The sequence below is a fragment of the Chlamydotis macqueenii genome, chromosome 15 (assembly GCF_036417535.1).
Source record: "Chlamydotis macqueenii isolate bChlMac1 chromosome 15, bChlMac1.mat, whole genome shotgun sequence".
Classification (NCBI taxonomy): Eukaryota; Metazoa; Chordata; class Aves; order Otidiformes; family Otididae; genus Chlamydotis; species Chlamydotis macqueenii.
The window spans coordinates 4,484,919-4,506,991 of NC_141570.1; the positions used below are offsets into that span (position 1 = coordinate 4,484,919).

At 45.6% G+C, this 22,073-nt stretch overlaps 1 protein-coding gene across 1 annotated transcript in view; it reads right to left on the reverse strand.

The window, feature by feature from the left end:
- The window catches only part of SDK1 (sidekick cell adhesion molecule 1), a 408,452-nt gene that overhangs the window by 16,762 nt on the left and 369,617 nt on the right, over positions 1 to 22,073 (reverse strand). The window contains exons 35-40 of the mRNA XM_086759378.1: positions 19,364 to 19,479; positions 17,751 to 17,937; positions 16,647 to 16,784; positions 13,402 to 13,563; positions 12,094 to 12,219; positions 2,751 to 2,915 (exon numbers count right to left, since the gene is read on the reverse strand). Coding sequence (XP_086615504.1) covers positions 2,751 to 2,915; positions 12,094 to 12,219; positions 13,402 to 13,563; positions 16,647 to 16,784; positions 17,751 to 17,937; positions 19,364 to 19,479 — 894 coding nt within the window. The remainder of the gene's footprint in view (positions 1 to 2,750; positions 2,916 to 12,093; positions 12,220 to 13,401; positions 13,564 to 16,646; positions 16,785 to 17,750; positions 17,938 to 19,363; positions 19,480 to 22,073) is intronic.

Here is a 22,073-nt window from a genome sequence, read left to right on the forward strand (position 1 = left end):
TAATGTCTTCCAGGAAAGGAAAGACTGACATGATTACTGACCCTTTACATTGTGTTACAGCCTCTGTGAAACCACAGATAGGAAAAACACTGACTCTTGGTGTGTTTGAAGTGAGTTGTCTATGCCCTTGTCCTGAAGGAGAAAAGCAAGGGTAGCACTCACGCTGAGATCCATAGACAGCTCTCTCAGGCTAAGTGGTTAATTGTGTAAGGACAAACGCAGCCTCAACGGTGATAGCAGCATTTACTATACTCTTGCCTGCTGGGTAACTGTTGAATGGTGTTTATGCTTTTCACTGGAGGACCAAAGAGATAAAAGCCACTCCAGATACTGGAGCTCTGCCAGGTTCTCAGGACTCTCCAGAATTTTGAATCACAAAGCCGCTTTATCAGGTTCTTTTATTTCCCTTGTCTGTCTTTGCTGACATAGCAAGGATGAAACCTATTGCTCAAAAGCAACCTGGAGAACAGCTGTCTCTGTAAGGGCAAGAGGAGCAAAGCTTTCACAAGGGCAAACTCTCCCACTTCACAACAGGCCGCCGAACTCAAGCTGCCCAGACACGGCAAGCTGAGTGGAAGCTGCTTTTTGAGCTACTGAAGTTCCATCCCAAGTGCCAGGTTGCTCAAAGGGATTTTGGAAGCATGTTTAGGCTGTAGGACCTCTTTAGTGGGAATAAGCACAAGAGAGCAGGGAGGGTGGGAAGAGCCCGAGAGCATCGCTAATGAGCTGTTCTGATGAAGGGAGACTGGAGGCACCACATCGTACTGGAACTGCCAACATGGAGGATATCAGGAATAATTTTGTGAAACTACACTTTGATATTTGAGAGCTAAATACAAAATAGCACAGAAAACATTTATCAGAGAACCTTGGTGTCGTGGTTTTGTTAGTGAGGGGGGGCCTAAGGTGGTAGCTTCTGTAGGAAACTGCGAATTACGTATTTAAGAATTCTAATTAAAATACACACACATCAACAGAAAATAAAAAGAATTCCCCGCACCAAGAATCAAATTAATATCCTCAAAACACCAACAATGAATATACCATGCAATTTACACACAATTCACCACTTATCCCTTCACCACAATCAGAACATAAATTTCCCCTAATCATTTTGCTCTTTTGTCAAGTTCAATCCCTGTTTTGCCCGTTACCGCTCCCAATTACACTCAATCCTTATCTCAGATTCCTCGAGCCCCACGTTGGGCGCCAAAATAACTGTCGTAGTTCAGCCCCGATCGGACCAGACTATGCAGTCTCTCTCTCACTCCCCCCACCTTCCGAGAAAACAGGGGGAGAAAATATAAGGAAAAACGACTCGAGGTTTGAGATAAGGACAGGGAGAAATCCTTAAAGTTACCGTCACGGGCAAAACAGACTCGACTTGGGGAAAACTATTCATTTATTACTACAAACAGCAGGATAATGAGACAGAGAACAAGATAACCTCCATCCACCCCTCCCTCTTCCCAAGCTTAACATTATCTCTACTACCTTCCCTCCCCGAGCGGCACAGGGGGGGGGAAGAGGGAATGGGGGTTGCAGTCAGTTCATCATACGTTGTTTTACGCTGCTGCTTCATGGTCGGGGGAAGAACTCCTCACATTCCTCCCCTGCTCCAGCGTGGGGTCCCTCCCACGGGCCACAGTCCTTTGTGGAACTGCTCCGGCGTGGGTCATCTCTTCCACGGGTGCAGTCTCTCCAGAACAGCTGTCCCAGCGGGCCCTCCACGGGCCACAGCTGCCTTCAGGCATCCACCTCCCCCGATATGGGGTCCTTCACGGGCTCCAAGTGGATCTCTGCTCCTCCGTGGACCTCCATGGGCTGCAGGGGGACAACCTGCTCCACCATGGTCGTCACCACAGGCTGCAGGGGAATCTTGGCCAGGAGCCGCATTACTCCTCCCCCTCCTTCTGAACTGACCTTGGCGTCTGCAGCTGTTCCTCACAACAGGCTGGTGGATGTCTCTCAGGATCTCTTTTTTACATCTTATTCACTTCTCATCTCCTTTCCACTTCTTGCAGCTGGGCCGGACCGAGTCGGGCCCAATCGGCTGCCTGGCGAGAGGCCAGAGGGTGAGGCCTGCAAGGCCCATGAGGCCTGCGCCTCCCCCTCTGCGCCTCTGCCCCCGCTCAGCTTCTTCACATCTTCTCTCCTCTCTTTTTTTCTGTTTTCCCATTCTTAAATACGTTATCGCAGAGGCGTTATCACGAGACATTCTGCTACCAATCGGCTCGGCCTTGGCCAGCAGTGGGTCCGCCCTAGGCCCGGCCGAGTCCCGTGAACAAAGGGGAGCAACTTCTAGCAGTTTCCTACAGAAGCTACCACCTTAGGCCCCCCCTCACTAACAAAACCACGACACTTGGAAATAAAAAGAACAAAGCAGAGTAAACAAAACAACAGACCAGGAAAGGAAAGGACAAAAAGCAAATGAATTGTAGACAGTGTAAATTAGTCTTAGGGCAAAATATCTTACATATAAACACTCATGAAATTCCTGACAATGTTCTTTGTCAAATTTAAAGATGGTACACATGCATTTTTTCCTCTTGAGAGTAAAGCATACTGTTATAACAAGTCTTGATTCACCACCATATTACTCTGGTTTTATCCTAAAACAAGTGAAAACAAGCTGCAACTAGAGAATCAAGGTGGTTGTTTTTTTTTTTTTTCTCTGCTCTTCCTCCCTCCCAACCCCAAGAAATTCCATTGGAAAAGATATTAAAAAAAGAAAATAAATCCATGATTACCTGATACTGCCACAGAGGGAACACTTGGTTCTCCATAACCAAATTCATTGACAGCCACCACTCGAAATTCATAGGTTACACCCTGTCTGAGTTGGTCCAGGCCGACTGTGTAGGAGGTAGCACTGCGCGGGATGTCCTTCACAAACATATCCCACAGTCCTTCGTCTAGGAAAGCAGCAAGGAGAGAAATGGCATGAGCTCTGCGACTTGGCACTTCCTTCTGCCCTGTGACAAAAATGGTTGTTAATTGTGTGTTTCAGGCACAGGCAGTGGACGTGCTTACCTGAAGGCTGCTCAGTGATACACACCAACGTCAGAATGCTCTGCAAGACCCCATCTGTAACAGCACTTATTCGTGATGGGGGTCTTATAACTGCCCAGATGGAAGAGGTCTCCTCTAAAACCTGCAACAGCCCCCACAGTGATCTGAGCTGGAGCAGCTGCCAGTCATCTGAGTCCCTCCTGATCAGGTAAGGTCACCGCATCAGCATGCCTGTTACTTGACAGAGCAAGCAAAGCCCAAGCAACCTGCTACACGAATAACTCCCAATTGCACTGGTTTTGCCTTTTTTTTTTTCGCATTGCAAAGCCCACTTCACTACACAAGCGCATAGGGTGAACTTTGCAAACTAACGTAAGATCTGAGTCTTGGTGGGAAGTACTGTGGCCTTGCATGAACTGGTGCCTGGTGGACTGGTGTCACTGGAGTGCTGCTTGCTTCACAATATCGATAGTGATACGTCCTTCGCATGCGCTGGCCTGCAACGTGGCACGGCCCACAGGGCGAGACAGCCGGCACCGCTCTTCCATGCCATGCATTTTTAAACAGGAATGAGTTTTTGTTTGTATCATAAACCTTTCAAAGTTGCTAAAAACACAATGCCATTCCAATGAGAGTGTTTCACTGTGTTCCGACGAGAGTAGGGCAACCTCAGTTCTCAACAGCCACGCTGACATTGATTCTGAAGCTCATCCTGACCAGGCACCATTCTGATCCCTGATCCATACCTGTAATCTTATATTCACTTGACCACAATGGAAAGAAGTTTCAACAAGATGGATGCTGTTACCAGTAAGAACAAAACCAACCGTAATTAAAAATGTCAGTCAATAATTTTGAGTGCAGGAATCAAACATTAATCTCACCAGACTGCTTTTCAGTAACAACTGGAGGCCAGCACTTTCGCTGACAAAATGGAGTTACTGTCGACGCATGGGGCCTAAGCCAGCGTAGCTCATGCAGATCTGACCTCACAAATATCCCATTGGGCTTTTACTTTTAGTGATCAAAGCTGTTCGAGCAATGTCTGTTTTTCTCTGCATGCCCCACAGCAATGGGAATATGATGATAGCCTCTGCACGGATACGACTCCAGCACGGGAGCTGCCTGCTGTAAAAGAAAGCCCTCTGCACTGTGAGATGTGAGCATCAGCATGACTTCTGTAGCTTGAGGTGTTATCAAGGTAACAATAAAGCAGGAGCCAGCAGCACGACCCTCAGCGACTTGTTCCGCTGCCGCAGTGTCAGGCAGGGGTCTGTTCTCATTTGCTTTGCGTTTACCTGGGTGTAAACTAATTGGAGTCACCACAGCGATTCCAGAATTGTGCTGGTGTAACAGAGCAAAATTTGGTCCTCAGCCTACTTTCATGCATCGGGGAACAGCGGCAAAGATGGATTGATTAACACTGCAGGTGCATTTCCACGTGAATGATTTAACTTTGGCATCAGTAAATATTGGCGCGGTAATTTGTACCGTGCTGCACGTCTAGCAGCACACACAATGGCTAACAACCCCCAAACCACATCTTTTCTGATCATGAGGACTAGCAGTCTCAGTGGATGCAAAAAGCAGGCTGAAATGTTATTGTTGCAGCTACATTTGAGAAATACCAAAGAACAATAAAAATAGGTAATTTTTCTGTCACGCTTAAAATTCAGACCAATACATTATTCACCAGCACAATCAGAATATAATGAAGTTATCATAATGTACCATTGTTATGTATTAGCTGGATATTACAATGGCTATAAAACAAGAGATAAAATATTGACTTCCCTTTTACAGGGCAATAGAAGGCTAGATTATTTCTACCACGTAAACTTACAATACAATAAAAAAGGAGCCTGGGATTTAGTTTCTTGGAAGAGGGTGGGGCGAGGGATGCATTTTCAAAGTTAGATGGTTGCAACCGCCAATACACTAGGAAGATGCATCTCAGACTATAAAATATTGCCATAATTGCTAGAATTGCCTGAGCTTTCATAAACACTTTTGTAAACAGCAATAAGAGAATTTGAGCCCATTGTGAATTGTCTGAAAAGCAATTTGTTTGCATTGAAAGCCACTTAAATGAGGGAAGAAAAGGCAACAATAAAAATGAATGTTCAACACTCATTGCAACAAATACAACTGTTCACACACGCACTTTCGCACTCATTTTCTCAAACCTATGAGGGTGCACAGTACTGCACATCCAACAGACCAAGAAGTGTAAATTTAACCACTCTGTATAGCTTGTAATAAGTTGGGAAAGCTACCCTTGAGAAGTCAACGTTGCATTTCCACCGCTCTGTCCCCTTGGCGACGGCGGCCATGGTGTGGGGCAGTAAAGACTGCTGGTGAATGTTTCTTCGGAGGGGGTCCTGTCTCACGGGGACTCAGAGATGCTTCTCATTCATTGAAAGAATCTCTGCCCAAACCTTTTATCTGGGGTAGTGTCGTGGTTTTGTTAGTAAGAGGGGGCTTAAGGTGGTAGCTTCTGTAGGAAACTGCTAGAAGTCGCTCCCCTTTGTTCAGTGGACTCGGCCGGGCCTAGGGCGGACCTGCTGCTGGCCAAGGCCAAGCCGATTGGTAGCAGAATGTCCCGTGATAACGCCTCTGCGATAACGTATTTAAGAAGGGGAAAACAGAAAAAAAAGAGAGAGAGAAGAGAAGATGTGAAGAAGCTGAGCGGGGGCAGAGGCGCAGAGGGGGAGGCGCAGGCCTCATGGGCCTTGCAGGCCTCACCCTCTGGCCTCTCGCCAGGCAGCCGACTGGGCCCGACTCGGTCCAGCCCGGCTGCAAGAAGTGGAGAGGAGATGAGAAGCGAATGAGATGCAAAAAAAGATCCTGAGAGACATCTACCAGCCTGTTGTGAGGAATGGCTGCAGACACCAAGGTCAGTTCAGAAGGAGGGGGAGGAGTAATGCGGCTCCTGGCCAAGATTCCCCTGCAGCCTGTGGTGATGACCATGGTGGAGCAGGTTGTCCCCCTGCAGCCCATGGAGGTCCACGGAGGAGCAGAGATCCACCTGCAGCCCGTGAAGGACCCCATATCGGGGGAGGTGGATGCCTGAAGGCAGCTGTGGCCCGTGGAGGGCCCGCTGGGACAGCTGTTCTAGAGGGACTGCACCCCGTGGAAGAGATGACCCACGCCGGAGCAGTTCCACAAAGGACTGTGGCCCGTGGGAGGGACCCCACAATGGAGCAGGGGAGGAATGTGAGGAGTTCTTCCCCCGACCATGAAGCAGCGGTGTGAAACAACGTATGATGAACTGACTGCAACCCCCATTCCCTCTTCCCCCCCCCTGTGCCACTCGGGAGGGGAAGTTGGTAGAGATAATGTTAAGCTTGGGAAGACGGAGGGGTGGGGGGAGGTTATCTTGTTCTCTGTCTCATTATCCTGCTGTTTGTAGTAATAAATGAATAGTTTTCCCCAAGTCGAGTCTGTTTTGCCCGTGACGGTAACTTTAAGGATTTCTCCCTGTCCTTATCTCAAACCTCGAGCCGTTTTTCCTTATATTTTCTCTCCCTGTTCTCTCAGAAGGTGGGGGGGAGTTGAGAGAGAGACTGCGTAGTCTGGTCCGATCGGGGCTGAACTACGACAGGTAGGAAATAGGGCTTGGCCAAGATGGGACCCAGGGTGTGATCCCTGGGATCCCAGAGAGGTGCTGATGCAGCCGCAGTGGTCAGAAGTGCTGCAGGGAAAGAGGGATGTCCTCACATCTTCCTCACTTCTGGCTCCAAGCAAATGCCCTGCACAGCATAAGCTCTGGCTTCCCAAGTGCTGGCAACAAGGTTTTTAGTTCCAGAGCCTCAGTTAATTTCTCTTATCTCCACCAGGAACATCCAGGTCCCTTTTTGTACACAGAGATTGCAATCAGATATATCCAAACTAAAAAAGCATTCTATTTCAGTGGTGAACTCTGCGATTAAATATTGAACACACACTTGTGAATTCATTCACTGCATCTCTTGCCCCATCCCTCAAAACTAGGTTTAGCTCTAAATGTTAGAAGTTCAGCTGAAAGAGAATTCATTAGAAGGTCACCTGTGATAGCAGAGATTGGCCTTTAAGTTCAGCAGAAAATCATTAGTCCACTGTACACAGTATTTACCAGTCAGTTTAAGGAGGAAAGATGCGCGTGTTGTGGTTGGGATATCAACGGGGTATTAACTCACAGAAACCGTCAAGGGAAGCAAAGGAAGCCGCACATCGGGCTCCCGCAAAGGGATGCGAGGCTCGTCCAGGCCCAGTCGGCGTCCTGAGGGCTGCACTCGCACTGCTCATAAATGCTTTGCCTTCAGTGACACCTGTCCCTTTCTCCATTTCACATTGCCTTTCACTGGACACTCAGTGTCTTGAAAAAGGCCTAAACACGTGTGATGGAAAAGGTAGGGCTCCTCAAAAAAAAAAAAAAAAAAAAAAAAAAAAAAATTTTTTTCCTTTGCTTCTTGTTTCTATCAACATTTCGCCTGCCCCAGCCTTATTTCCTGCTGACGTGAGATTTGATCTTTATCTCCCAGCCTTAACTCCTCCAGCCAGTTTGGGAGTGAAACACATCCATGGGGAGATGATCTGAATGACAGGGGAAGGTGAAACCACCTCCGATGTAACACGATGTCCGGCCTGCCCCAGCCACGAGCAGCACTGCGGGCCGCAGCCATCCATAGCACCCACGGGCCAGCCCGGCTTTGCAGGCAATTAATTGGGGTCTCCATGCTGAATAAAACTGTCAGTCACTAACGAAGGCTCCGGCTCTGCTAACTCAGGCCACTAACAAACTGCTGCTGCGCTGCGGCTGGGGAGATGGAAAGCTGTCAGTTATTTAGGTCTTAAACACCAGCTCTCCCCTTTTGGAGTAAGAGGAGATTTGTGCCGTAAAACTTTCTCCTAATTACACATTAGGAGGTTTATGAGGGGAGAAGCAGCTGAGAGTTAAGGGCCGGCTGAACACTGGTAGTGTTCCTTCTACAGAGGACAAAATTAAAATATGGATGCGTTTGTTAGAGGCAAAGGGCTGGGTTATCATGCAAACTAGCGAAAGGACAAGAATGGGAAGTGAAGGCTGACAAACTGTCAGCCTCGGCATGTCGTTCACGAGGAGAAGCGAACCAAAGGCCCCATGGCAGATGCCGGCAATGCAGCTGCACCCTTCACTTTGAATTTACTGACTCTTGCTGGTTTGTGTCCATGTTTGACACTGCACTCCCTCATTTATTTAAAAAATAAATAGAAAAGGAAGAAAACATAAAAACATTACTCAAGACACCAGAAAGGAAACTAAAGTGAGATCTGCCCTTGGGGTGTGGAAAGTGAAAAACAGCATTTCTGGGAAGGGTAATCCTCACTCCAGATAGACAGGTCCTTCCCCAAAACGTCTGCTGCCTTCATGGAACAAATAATCTTGGGGAGCAAAATAAAACATTTTCCTGACTTACCTATGTCCTAAGCTCATGATTTGTGGCTCATCTGAAGCTGAAGCGGCTCGTTCATTCCAGCCAGAGTGCTAAAAATATTGTTGGAAGCATATTAAGATGCAATTCTCTCCCACTGGGCTTAAGTCATCCCCTGCTTGGGAAAAGCAAACAAGGAAAACCCAAAACACATCACGGGGAGAGGAAGCAGAAGAGGAAATCTGTATTGGCTTGTCCTGGGTCAGAGGCTTTTCCTGAAGCGATGCAAGCCATGGAGCAGATTGACCCAACACCCACAAGGCTGCCCTGCAGCTCAAGATGAGTCAGGAAGCAAACAGATGTGCGGAGGTGTCACGCTTGGCAGCGACGGGCCCACATGCACTCCTGGCACTGTGGATCCCTACGGCATCATGCAAAAGACCTGCTCTGTGCGTACGGGACATTTAGGAAGGCGAGTCTGTGCGAGACTGCTTGGTACTTTGCAGGCCACGTGCCCACCGTTAGAGCACAGTTCAGAGAGGAGCCTTGGACGTGGCCTGGGTTTGGGAAAAGAGGGGTGAAACCAGCTTCTCCACTCCCTTTGGCAACCCTGGGAACCTCATAATTGTGCCATTTCTGTCTTTTCCTCTGCAGGTAGAAACCGAGGACATGATCTAATACCCATTCCTTAGCCAGCCTAGTTGATATCTAGGGAGTGCTTACAATGGCAGTGACAGAGGCTGCTTAATTACATTTCTCGTAATGCACAAGGAGGTAAACTGGAATCCATTTCCCAGGGGACAGAGGAGTTGAAGGAAAAGAAAAACTCTTCTGTTTCTGTAATGTCTTCCTCTAGCACAGATCACTCTGGGAAAAATATCAGTTTGCCTGCTCCATCCCTACATCTGAATATATTCAAAATGCAGAGGAGGTAGTCAGCCTGGTCACCTTCCATAAATCCAGGCGAAAAATGAGGAGATCAAATGAACAATCTCAGCTGCCTGCTGCCACCGTTGCTAAACCCAGTAGGGCAGCTGGTGCCCCGGGAGACGCAGCAGGGCACCAAAAAATTCAAAGGGAAGTGACAAAAGCGGGTAAGGTTTGCCATTTCTGACAGAAAGCCACCCTCCTCCTCTGATGGAAGAGTCTTGGCAGGGAGCTACAGCAGGGAAAATGAGATGATACAGCGTTGAACGTTTGGGGTAATGAGGCCTATAATAGATGACACTTGAGATGTGAAACACTAAGGTAGCGGTATTGCATTTAAATATTGGCAACAAGCTAAAGCTTTTCATCTGTCTGTTCAATGCCCCTTTTTTGATCTCAGAAGGATGAATCTCTTTTTTTTTTTTCCTTGATTTTATGTGAAGGGCACAAGTCAACTGCTCTTCTCTTGGACAACTACTCCCTAAAAACAAAGGTTGCTCCAAACCACACTCTACTCCCCATATAAATCAACATGCAGAAGCAAATTCTTAGAATGATATTAAAACAGAAGCTCCTCTGAATGACCAGCCCTGACAGGAGGAATTAGTTCCCTGCTTTTGTTAAGCTCGTAATTCAGATTTCAAACTCCTCTGTGCAGAGATGAGGAAGAAAAGCAGCACAGAAAGGAAGGTGGTGCTTGGGTGAAATAAGTAAACGTTCCAATTAGTCTGTCTCCTCTCCTGGATCACATTTCACGCTTCCTACAGCTGCAACCAGAACGAAGGATGAGAATCCAGCATACAAATGACTAGTTCGTTTGCTACAGCAGCATGAATAGGATTAAAATAATCTGAAGAGGAATTAAATGCCTCAACAGTCAGGTTGCAAGAGCAGGAGAATAAGACCTCTTCTGTGTGTTTCCAGGACCAGTGGAGCGGGGCCAGCAGGAGTGACCCAGGGTTAATGTAGTTCAGACCTGCCTTGGAGGGACTATTTTTTTTTACTACTAAAAAAGAAAGGGCCACAAATCCTACATCCTTAGCCATGAACCGTGTAACGTTGGTTCACATCCACCGGTGAGACAAACCCAGGAACACCGGATGAGTTTGCAATGTCACCACTCACAAGAGTTGAATTTCCAGCTTGCAGACAATCTGTACGTGGGCTGCAGGTTTCCCTCTAAAATACTCTTACTCAAAAACTCTCTTTGGGGAAATGCAAGCTGGTAAGCGAACTTCAACGGACAGTTTCAGTTTAACTTGCTATCTAAACAATGCTGTTCAAATAAGAGAATTTTCTACCTATGAAGAAATAAGGGCAGAAATCAATAAGTTTATGTAAGGGAAATAGAAGCACAGTGATGTCCGTGTCTCTCATTAAAAAAACTCTTGATCACTTTGGGAAACTCCAGTGCTTTGAGAAAGCACACATTTTCCTTGACTTTGAAAACAGTTGTCAAGTTAAACGACAGAAATAAGGACAAAATTTTAAGGTCACAGCAGAGCCTCACTACAGAGCAAATTCTATCAGATGCAAGTATGAAAATCTGCATCTTCAGTGATGACCACAGAAATGCAGACAATTTTGTTACTGGCCTGGTTAAATGTAGCCAAAATAATTGGCTTTAAACACAACCTTACATTCAAGACATGTACAAGAAGCAGTTAGGATCCTTTATATAATCAAACAGATAAACATTCATTTAATCAACATATAATCAAGCAATGTGCAAGCACCTAGAAGTAAAAAAGGAAAGAACAAGCAGCCAACACGGATATGTCAAGTATAAATCATGTCTAATTTCCTTCTGTGACAGGGTAGCAGACCTTGTCAATAGAGGAGAAAGAGCAGACATCATCTATCCTGACTTCAGCAAAGCTTCTGACATTGTGACATTCAAACACGGCCTACATGAAACAAGTGTCTGGTAGATGCATCACCAGCTGGAAAACTCTGCCCAGCGAATGGCTATCAACACGCACTGTCAGAGGGGAGGGAAATTATCAAGTGAGATTACGCAGGGGTCTGGCAGCATCCCCCGTTTTTTCTTAATGACTTGGTCACCAGAAAGTGTCCGCTTATTGAATTTGCAAGGGGTACCAAGCTGGGAGACGCTGCAGACAGGCTTCAGCATATTCCTACACTTAAAATGACCTTGTCCAACTGGGTAAATATTCTGGAAAAAGCAGTGAGCAGCTTCAGTAAGATGCAAATGCCAGAAGCAAAGGAGCTCTGAGAAAGCACCAAGAAAAACTGTGGCGATGAGAGGATTCCTTTCCCTGCTAATGCCCTCTCTGCAGGACAAATGGTGAAACTGATGTGTATGTGGTACTACTAAAATCCTGGCCCTGTTACCCTCAGTAAAACAGTAATTAGCTGCTGTATTCTGCTGCAGAAAAGGACAGATTTTCAAAATACAGTTTGCAAGTACTTATTGGTCCTTGCGCATGAAAGATACTGTAAGCATTTAAGTGAGTTTTAATTATTAACTATATTAGCTCATCAGCTGGATGATTTACCAGTGCAGCAGTACCAAAGCACCCAGGGTAATTTTCTGTGACTACTCCTAAACAGGAGAAAATCTATTAAACCACATAATAAACCACCAACAGTTTAATACTGGCTGGTGACAGCATTCTCTTACAAAATCCCATTACAACACTGGGATGACAAACCACCTCTCCACCACAGGGTGCGTTTCAGCATGGACTGAAGGAAGGGAACTCATGACACGAACCTGTCCCTATTTCTCACGGCTTACCTGAGGGTCGTGCCTCTATAATGTACCCAGTTGTGGGTTTTTCTCCTGAATCTCCCTCAGTCCATTGTAGTGTCACCCCAGAAGCAGATTTTGTCACTAGAATTTCCTGAGGGGAGCCGGGAGACCCTGAAGGATGAAAAAAGAATAGCAAATGGTGGTGGTAGCACAGACAGACTGCAGTATTCATTTCTTCTACTGATATAGGGGAAAAAATACCTAGAAGTATTGGTCAACATATATGCAACATAAACCAGCTCAATGGGCAATTAATTTTTCACTAGTTCTAGTACCAGCAGTTAGATATCAATAGTAGAGTTTTCAGGTACTTATGTTAAAAAGGAAAGAGAAAAAACACTCTAATTTTAACCATTAGCATATCTGCAGCGTTTGCACATTGCCATTGCTATTTCTGACTTCGGAGGTGAAACCAGCCTCTGAGTTTCAGGGAGAGACTCCTGGGGACCATTCACTTGGGAAGATGCCACAGCCACGTCAGGATTCCTGCTTTATACTGTCTATGGTGGGGCACGAGAATTAGGCTGCGGATCCACAGCGCTGCTGGATAACGGCTACAGAGGGTACTGTGATAAAATGAAAGCTTGCTGGCACCCAGAGGGTTGAACTGCCACATGTGGCTCTGATAGAGGGAGTAAATATTTCCCTGAGCTGGAAAAGAAGCAAAAAACCAGAACTGTGACCACTGCAGTGATGTTCTGATTTACTGGACAGGCTGGTATCATTGGAGGGCATTCACCTTATTAGATTATCCATTCATCAAAATCACCGATCAATAAAAAACCAACTCTTTTGGTATGGACATTGAACCAAGCAGGGAATGCTGATGTTCAGCCTGTCGCTCCTCTTGGCACACCAGGAAATTTGCAGACCAATGCATAAGCCAAAGAGTCAGCAGAGAGTAACTGTAAACTCCTTCTGGTTTTACATCCAGGAACCTCTGCTGGTTTTGGCAGAGCTCTTCCAGTTCTGACTCCACTGCAGAGTGGCACAGTCAAAATTATGCACTGCACTGTCAGGCTGCAGCTTTGAAATCCCTGGCCAGCCCATTTGCGTTATGATTTACTCACACTGTTTTGTTTATTCACATCAAACTTCTAGGTTTCAGGAAAAAAGGAAACATGTTTTTAATGGGCACTTGCAAAACCCACTGAATCACATCCTGAGCTCCTGTGACTCAACTTCTCCTTGGCTTGGAAATTCACGTTAAGTCCTGAGTGCACTATTCCCTGCTGTTGGACCATGTTTGTGTAACCAATCTGGCTCACAACGTGGTTTTATGGATGCACTTACCTTCTGCTGGCCCAGATGTGACATTGGCTTGCAGTTCAGGTCCATAGGCGATGGTTCGGGCTTGCACTCTGAATAAATAGGTCACGCCCTTGGTGAGATCTCGGACTTTCAACCAGCGTTGCCAGTTCCCTTTAATGTCCACAGTCACCACCTTACTCACCCCTGGAACAGTCACGCAGATAAAAAAAAAAAAAAAAAAATTACAAGAGAAGGTTGCAATGCAAAAAAAGAAATCAAGTGGAGCTTATTACATCTAGATGGTAAGTAAAATTATCTAACAGTTTGCTAAGAAAGTATTTCTTACAATTAGCAGGAGTTTAAGTAGTGATAATAGCCAATTTTCAGCACTGATAAGTATAATTAGAGTTTAAGCTTGATAAGTGGGTACTGACAAGAAAAAAACCTTACAACACAACTGGGAAATTACCAAGACACTACATGCAACATCACTAATTACTCTGGGAAGAAAGGAGGAGGTAAACGAAGAGGACTGCACATTGCAGATTGCTTCCTAAGCAAGCATTTCTCCACTGCTTCTTTGCCAAGTGACCGGCAACATTGCCTGGAGGAGGAAACAAAGGCCAGGTTCTTTCCTTTCCTCTCCTCTTGTCACTTCCACCATTACTAAGTGAATGCAGAATGAAGGATGTGTATCTCACAGGTAACTCGTGGCTATAAATGCCACTGCAACAGGGGATGCGATCAAAGCACTCTTAGCTTGGACAAGGCTGGTCATGACTTGTGTTTCACTCTTCTCACTCTCTAAGAACTTTTCTTACATGGATGAATTAAAATAATGCAGTATGCTTCAACAAGGTTCATAGCTAGTTCATATTTAGGTTCTCAATTCTGCACAAAGGGCAGAGCAGCAATGAGTGCTTTGAAAACAAACAAAAAATGATTATTTTTCACTGAAATTTTCTAAAAGTAAATTGAAAGAATTTTATTTATAAAATATTTTACACAACAGAAAGTTCAAATTTACTGAGTCCTTTTGGCATTTTTCTGGTTCTGTGGATGGAGATAACACATTTCAAACCAAGAAGATAGGAAGTGGAAGAACGTTTTCCCCTCTAGAGAAGGCTGCTTGCTAGCTTAGCTTTCCAGAAAAAAATGCAAGAGGAAAATGCTTTTCAATCCAGATACTTATTTTATGCAAATCAAGCCGATGCTTTCAATTTTTATCAGTTAAATAAATAAAGGCCAAGCAATTTCTGTTCAAAGTTTTCTCCCAGATACAATTTATAACTCAGGGAATCTTTCCTTGGTTAACGAGGAAGCAGTAAAAGTGCTCCCTCCTTCCCTAGGTGTACTATTTCATTTCTCTGAGACAAATCAGGATGCATTTGTAATTTTGAAGTTACGTTCCAAAAAGAAAGGAACTGTTAAAAAAGGCTCCAGGGTAATTTTGTTGTCTATTACTGTGTAAAACACAACACTGTAAAGCTTAAACAATAAAAGGTCAAACAGGGGGAAGACTGTGCTAAAGATTAGATTGCTGTGAGAAAGTTTTGCAAAATGCGCAGGTTTTAAGCAGTGGCTTGCGAGCGGGAAGGCAGGAGGTGTCACAACAGCGAGGATGCTCAGCCGAAAATCACAAATAGGTGTAAAGTCAAAAGATGCAGGAAAAAAGCTCCAGGGGGTCTGGTCCATCCATAGTGTGGCATTGTAGCGCCTGCCATGGAGGAACGTGAGACCTGGGGTGGCAGGACTCTCCAGGATCGTGGTTCTGGCAGCTGCCAGCCTCGCCGCCTGCATTCAGGCTTTACCTTGCTCCCTAAATCAAGGAGTGTGGCTTTTCTGTCGGAGGAAAATGATGGCATCAAGGGACAGATTACTTACCATGGCGAGAGAATAAATATGTTTGCTGAAAGAAAAATGTTGGCACAAGAGCAAATGGGTAGAAACTGGAAAATAAATTTAGGCAAAAATTTAGAATCTGAGGAAAAGCCCTCCATAACCTCCCTGCTCACATCAGAAATCTTCCAGAGGGGAAAGAGACACAAACTGGAAGGAGAGACAGCACAGGCAGAGGTGGGGAAGAGAAGAAAAGGAAACAAAGACTCTGAGGATGTTAAGTCAAATGCATGCAGAGAAAACATGATCTGACACTTCCATATTTTCAGGGGAAAAAATGTTTTCTTAAACCTTGTGTAGGAATGAATAAAAGGCAGGCAATGCCCAAACAGCCCGAACCTCCTGCATACCCTGTGCACATTTCTTGGTCAGAATTAGAAATGCTTTCTGCATTAGCTCTTTGTGCTCAGACCTGCCAGCCATAAAGGCTGAAAGTGCTTTTATTCTCATGTTTTCGCTCCTGAATATATCGTTCTCAGTGCATGAGACATGGATATTCAGACAATATAGATCTTTATTCCTTACAGAAGAAGCAAAGACAAGTGATTGATATCCTTACTTCTTTGGAAGAGTTTAAAATGGATTGGCAATGGCTGAAATTAGTCTCCTTGCTGTCACTCTGTCAAAGTTGGACATCCTACTGAACTATTGGCGATCTACCAGGAACATAAGAACATTAATACGCCCATCCACAAACTTGGTAATTTTTTCTAATTCACCTTTGGAAAGAATTTACATTTGTTTTCAGACAAACTGCAAAATCGTTCTCTGTTGTTGTTCTAGCAAATTAAAGAAACATTTGTGGCCACCACATTGTGGGGGTCTAGGTTAAGTCTAGCGTTGGGTTAAAAATGTTGCTTGAAAGCTCTGCGTAAGCAGACACAACTAAATCTTTATCAGTTATTCTCCCCTGTCAAAAGCAGCAGCGGTACCAGTGATGACTAGCACATTTGATGCCCGGGCAATCTTTGCGATAACAGAAGTGACACATGATGTGATAAGCAACACAAATGTGTCTGACGACTATTCTGGGATGGAGCCTACTCAGCAATTTCCAAGTGCAACTCACAGAGACAATCAGGCGCTCTCAAGCTGAGTTTCCTCTTCACCCATACCAGGTAATGATGGCAGTAAAATGACTTTTCAAATCACACAGAATATAGTTTGTGCAAGAAAATGAGAGAGGACAGACAAAAGCTATATTCCACAATATTATAGTTTGCTGAACAGTTTTTTGGCAAAAGTGGAATTGTTTTACTTACCCTCTGCCACCTGGCTTATCTTGGAAAACGGTAGAGAGCAAGGAGGAAATTGGGCAGAGATAAAAGATACTACAGTGCTTTTCTGTCATTTCCCCATGAATATGTATGATCGGAGGTCTTTCTTACCCTGGACGGGAGCCAAAGGCTCATAGACTACTCGATAACCCTGCAGGACTCCATTTGCTGCTGTCGGCTCGCCCCAAGACACATTGAGTGTAGTGCAAGTGATTTCAGAGAACGCCAAGAAGCTGGGAGCACTGGGTGCTGAAAGGATTACAAACAGATTGAATTGCAGTAGGAGTAGTCAATCTGATATACATATATATTATAAAACATTGGTTTATTTGCCCAGCCTAAATCTAAAGGAAACAAGCTGAGAATGGGATTTGCCAATTGTATCCAAATATCCTGTAATCAATCAGAAACCCAGCCTGTCCTAAGAAAAGCAGCTGCTCAGCTGCAAAGCTGAACCTCAAAAGCAAGCAAGGAGACAGGACACAGAAGGAAAAGACCCTCACAGGGACACTAAGTTTGCCCTTTGCTCTCCATCTAGCTGCTGATTTTCAAAAAGGTCGCAAGATTTTAACATTTGTTATCCCCCATTATCTCTGGTGGAAATGTGCTGCGGGTGCTGAGATGCAGAAAAGCAGCTGAGATGCAGGGCTAAAAGAGAGAAGGGTGCTACGCGAGCACACAGCCCCAGTGCACGCCTTCTCTTCAGAGCCACCATCGAGGGCATTGCTTTCACCCCATGCTGGGGTCACCACCATGCTCACGTCCAACAGAAGCAGCTCAGTCTGACTGACTGGTGGCTTCAAAAAAAAAAAACAACCCCAAAACCAAGGAGGAATTATAAAAAGCACAATACTTCCCTCACAGGATTGTTTGGGGAATTTCCAGGCACTGGAAACAAGTTCCTTCAAGTTTTCAAGTGTGACAGCAGAGACTAGAAACAGACCCACAGACAGCTTCCTTCTGGGACAGCTTGTGAAGGGATCAGTCCTTCTGCCACTCTGTTCTGATTTTCACTGTACCTCTCACTTTCCCACATGGTCCACTTATTTGATCCCTTTTTTCCCCCCACCAAGACCATTAAACAATGTAATGACCCACCCAAAAGTTAAATCTAAACACCAGTGCCCTCTGACACCCATTTCCCTTTAACCACTGCCCAGTTATGTGCTGGTCATCACCAAGCCCATGCTTTGAGACAAGACAATGGTCCTGTACCCGCCTGGTGCGTCCTGCCCTGTGATGGGCTGCTCCTGGGGCCGTCCCCGGCTGCGTTGAAGGCGGAGATGCAGACCATGTACCGCGTGTGGCTGGTCAGGTTTTTGAGCCGGATGGTTGTCTCTGGGAGGAAGAGGACCTTCACTTTCTCCGTGTCATTTTGGATGTCGCTCTCCCAGTAATAAATCTGTTGAGACAGTGAAATGTTTTAGTGTATCCCACACCTAGAAAATCCCTGGGCATTGCAGCTACAAAAGATCAGCAAGGTGGCGCAGTCTTGCTCTGGACTCCTCCATTAAATGGGATGCTGAGGCTTTTCACCACATGCCCAGTCTTTTCTCTTCCTTTGGCAAATTCCCCTGAGTCCAGCACTGTGTAGCCGAGTACATCACTCAAAAATAGAGCACAGGCAAAGAATATGGCCTAATGACAGCAGATGTGAGCTGCCAGAGTTCAGCGATGAGAGGTCAGTTTTTAAATTCTCCCTGAAATGCTAGCTGCCTGTCAGCACTGGCATCCTGATACGATGCTCCATAATTCACCTCCACACACACACAATGGTTGCACCATTTGTGTTCACGGGACAGCTAAGCAAACGCCTTCCTGAAGAGGGTAATAAAGACTTTCCCTAAAGATCCTTGAGGTATTTTTCCCCATTCTTCTCTTACATAATTTTTATTCTGATGCCAGAAAATCAGGCTTTGGAGACGTTGTTTCCAAGAGGAAAAGTGGTGCCAGCCCTACTTATTGGACAGGCCTGGCAGCAAGAGCATTACAACAGGCCAAAGCAAGCCAGAAAGTTGAGAGAACGAGCCAAGGCAAGACTCCACCTTGGCTCTACAAGCCAAGCTGTTAGAGCCATCTATATATGTACAAAAGGAAAAGAACATGAATTGATATATAAGGATGCTTGTTACTGCCAAGAAGGGATGCCAGATTATTCACACTGGCTTGGCTTTTCTTCGCTTATGGACCTAAATTCACGGGGAGAGGCAGAGCCAGACATTGAACGCAAGCCAAGCTTCAGTGTTTGTAGACTTGCCCATTTCCACTCTCTGAGGGTCCATTCTCATGCTGGGGAAGCTAAACATCATGCCTCTGCAACGTGCTCATCTCCTATGAACCAAATGCAATTAATAATTTGATTTAATTTTGTTAAAGTTAAGGAAATGAGGTAATTGTTCCGAAAGCTGACCTGGCTCAGCCTTCTAGCTTGGTGAAAGTTCTACTTTTCCTAATGGCTTTCAACATTTGATAGATAGAAAGCTCAGTTAATTTTTTTGAATACATTTCTTGCCGCTAGCTCTTGTGTGTCTGTTGCTTTTTGCAGCAGATATGTTGCTTGCATAAGAAAACAGCTCCACTTATCTGTGCACTCTGTTTCCCCATGCTCTCCTCCTCCACAAATAGAAACACACTTTTCCTTTTCTTCCCTTCCCAAACCTCAGTCCCTTTCTTCTGGTTTTGGGACTTAGCGCCGTTTCCGTACTGCAGTCAGAATGCTGTTTTCATTTGCCTTATGCAGCGAGGGCAACTGTAGTTTGTAAGCTATCTCAGGAGTAATAGCAATGCCAAGCAAGATAAACGAAACCAGAGGAAACAGGAGGATTTGCCTTGTAGCCTTGGATGTTCCCATTTTGGCTGTCGGCAGGAGGGGGGTCCCAGGTGAGCTCCAGCTGGCTTGCAGAAAGGGAGTTCACTTGGATGTTCTGCGGGGCCAGCGCTGGTGCTAGGGAGAAAGGAGGACAGAAGAATTAACAGTGACAAGCAGTCCATATCCGAGTTGCAATTTGCCATTTGCGGGAGGACCCAGGACAGACTCTGTTCATGGCACAAGCTGGGTACCAGCGTCAGCCCTGGAGGTATCTCCATCACTGAGGAGCAGCCGAGCCTCCGGAGCTGGTTCTGTTCTGTCCCACGCAAACTGGGTTAGACACTGAACCAACTCAATCCTGCCATCAGCTTTGGAAAAGAAAGGAGAGATTTGTCTTTGTTCCACAGTCACATTTGGGGCTTGCCTTTGGCAGTGATGCCGCGCTCCTGCCCCACCACTCCTGAAATCCTACCTGGGAGCAAGGCAGCCCCCGTGCCGCCATCAGCCCGACTTCCCACTCAGCAGCAAGTCTGGATTACAGCCTGTGCGCACGGCTCTGGGACTCAGGGCCAAAGCACTGCCTACAGTTACCTCCCAAACCAGCCGGACGCTAATCAATTGAACTAATCGTTTATGTACAACAAAATTACTTTCAGTTTGCTACTTGTTAGCTCTGCCCTGATTATTTTTATTATTATCACATACACATGCTGGCCCTCTTTGGATCCTGATGGTATTTCTTCTCTTCATTGTGCTGTGCTAGAAAACTAATCTTGGAGCGCACCTGGGTCACGGCATCCGTCCCTTTGTCGGGATCCAGCTCGGTGCAGGTGGACTTTCCTTCCCCAGCGGCTAGCGGGGACGGTCTGTCTTCCAGACCGGCTGTCTCTGCCTGCAGCACATCTTACCAAACCAGCACATGTTCTGTTTACAGAAAAGGTGCCCAAGCGTGTCCCGTGCAAACTCCAGAAGTCAGAAGAGAAAGGCAGGGCAAAGGGTACGCTTCTCCTTTCTCCATGTTCACAGTGCCGTAAGCCTTCACCCTGACCACCTGAGAAGGCTGCCTCTCTTCTCTCTGCCCCTTGGTGGGCCATAAATAGAAGTGATAAAACATTCACTACTCGACTTAGCCCCACTTATCTGCTCCTCCAAGACTTCTTTCTTTAGAGAGAATGACCTTCATAAGTCACACTTTCCTACCAATACTCCCTCCCCCCAGAGTTATAAAATAAAATAGTAATTAACACCCACTCAGCCTGACACCAACTATTTATTTTGTTCTAACTGTGTGGTTTCCATATTATCACTGCCCACCCTGCCGTTAATGGAAATGTTAATAACCAGCGCCAGGTTGTTGTGACAGATGCTTGGGCTCATTATCAGAAATTCTTATTTACCGCTCCATTAAACGACAGAATCGCACAAAAAAACAATTCAATCAAAACTAACTGGAGGAATTTTAACAGCCACATTAATAATCCAAAACATAAATAAAGTTAATGTCTTTTGCATGTTTGCCATCGGCAACTCTATTGCGAAATTATTGCTGTACAATTAAAACGTGAAAGGCAAAATTGAAAATAGCCTTTATCCCCAGTGCTCAGTTAAAACTATTTGTTTATTATATTTTTTTGTGTCATTTTTGGCTGGATGTAGCGAATGCAGGAGGTGACAATGACCATCAGTAAAATACAGCCCGTTCACAGGGGTGCAACTCATCTAATTGCCGCCCCGTCCTCTCCACTTTGCCTGAGGAGCGGAGGGAGCAGCGAGCCGGCTGGCTGGCGGTGTTCACTGCAACACAGTGCTGTTCTGCTAAGGAGCAAAAAACTCCAGATTTTGAGACTTTCACAGCACACATCAGAGTGCGAGGCCAAACTGATCACACAGTACAAACCTGAAAATACATCTTGGAGATGTGCAGGTGATGACACACTCAGGGAAACGGGAATACGTACAAGCGCAGAAGAAAATGGATCCCTTCAGCAATGTATTGTCTCTCCAGGCAGTGACACCACTGTCTGTCCTGAACTGACAGCGTCAAAGTGCTCTCAATACCCAGGTCTGAAGCAGCGTCTACAATAGCGTTTTCCTTTGGATCTCATGTGCCAGCCTAGAATAGCCGCTTCCGAGACGCGACCATTAAAGAGCCGCTGCACACAGCCTGCTGCCAGAAAACGACCGCTTTTCCTCAAACCCTTTTTGGAGCACGTCTAAGAAACACAATGGTTAAAAACTGCCAGCGATCAGTCTCCACTGACACACTTGCTGCCAGAGCTGCACTTTTGCTGGCACGGCAGTGGAAAATTTGATGGGAGGGGAAAAAAAAAAAAAAGAAAAGAAAAGATGATGTGGAAAAAGACATTTCTCTTCACTACCCCAGAGCCTTGACAAGATGCAAATTGTTTGGTTTTGTGCCCCTGAGTCTGTCCCTCTGTTCAACTTTCAAAGGCTGATGTGCCCCTCCTCTTCTAAGCATAGATTTCTTGTTGACAGCAAGGGACAGCAGAAAAGCGCTGTGGATGCTTGATGTGGCTCTGTGCAGACAGCACGTTACACTAAGGGTGAAATGAAATATTTTAAAAAGAAGGAAAAACATCCCTAAGGCCTCTACCTGTTTGAAACCCCAAACTGTTCACTGAATGTATGGACAGCCCGTGCCAATAAAAGCAAGTACATTTTAAAGGTGAATTCAAAAGCGCCTTTTACCTTCTAGGAATGCAGTTCAA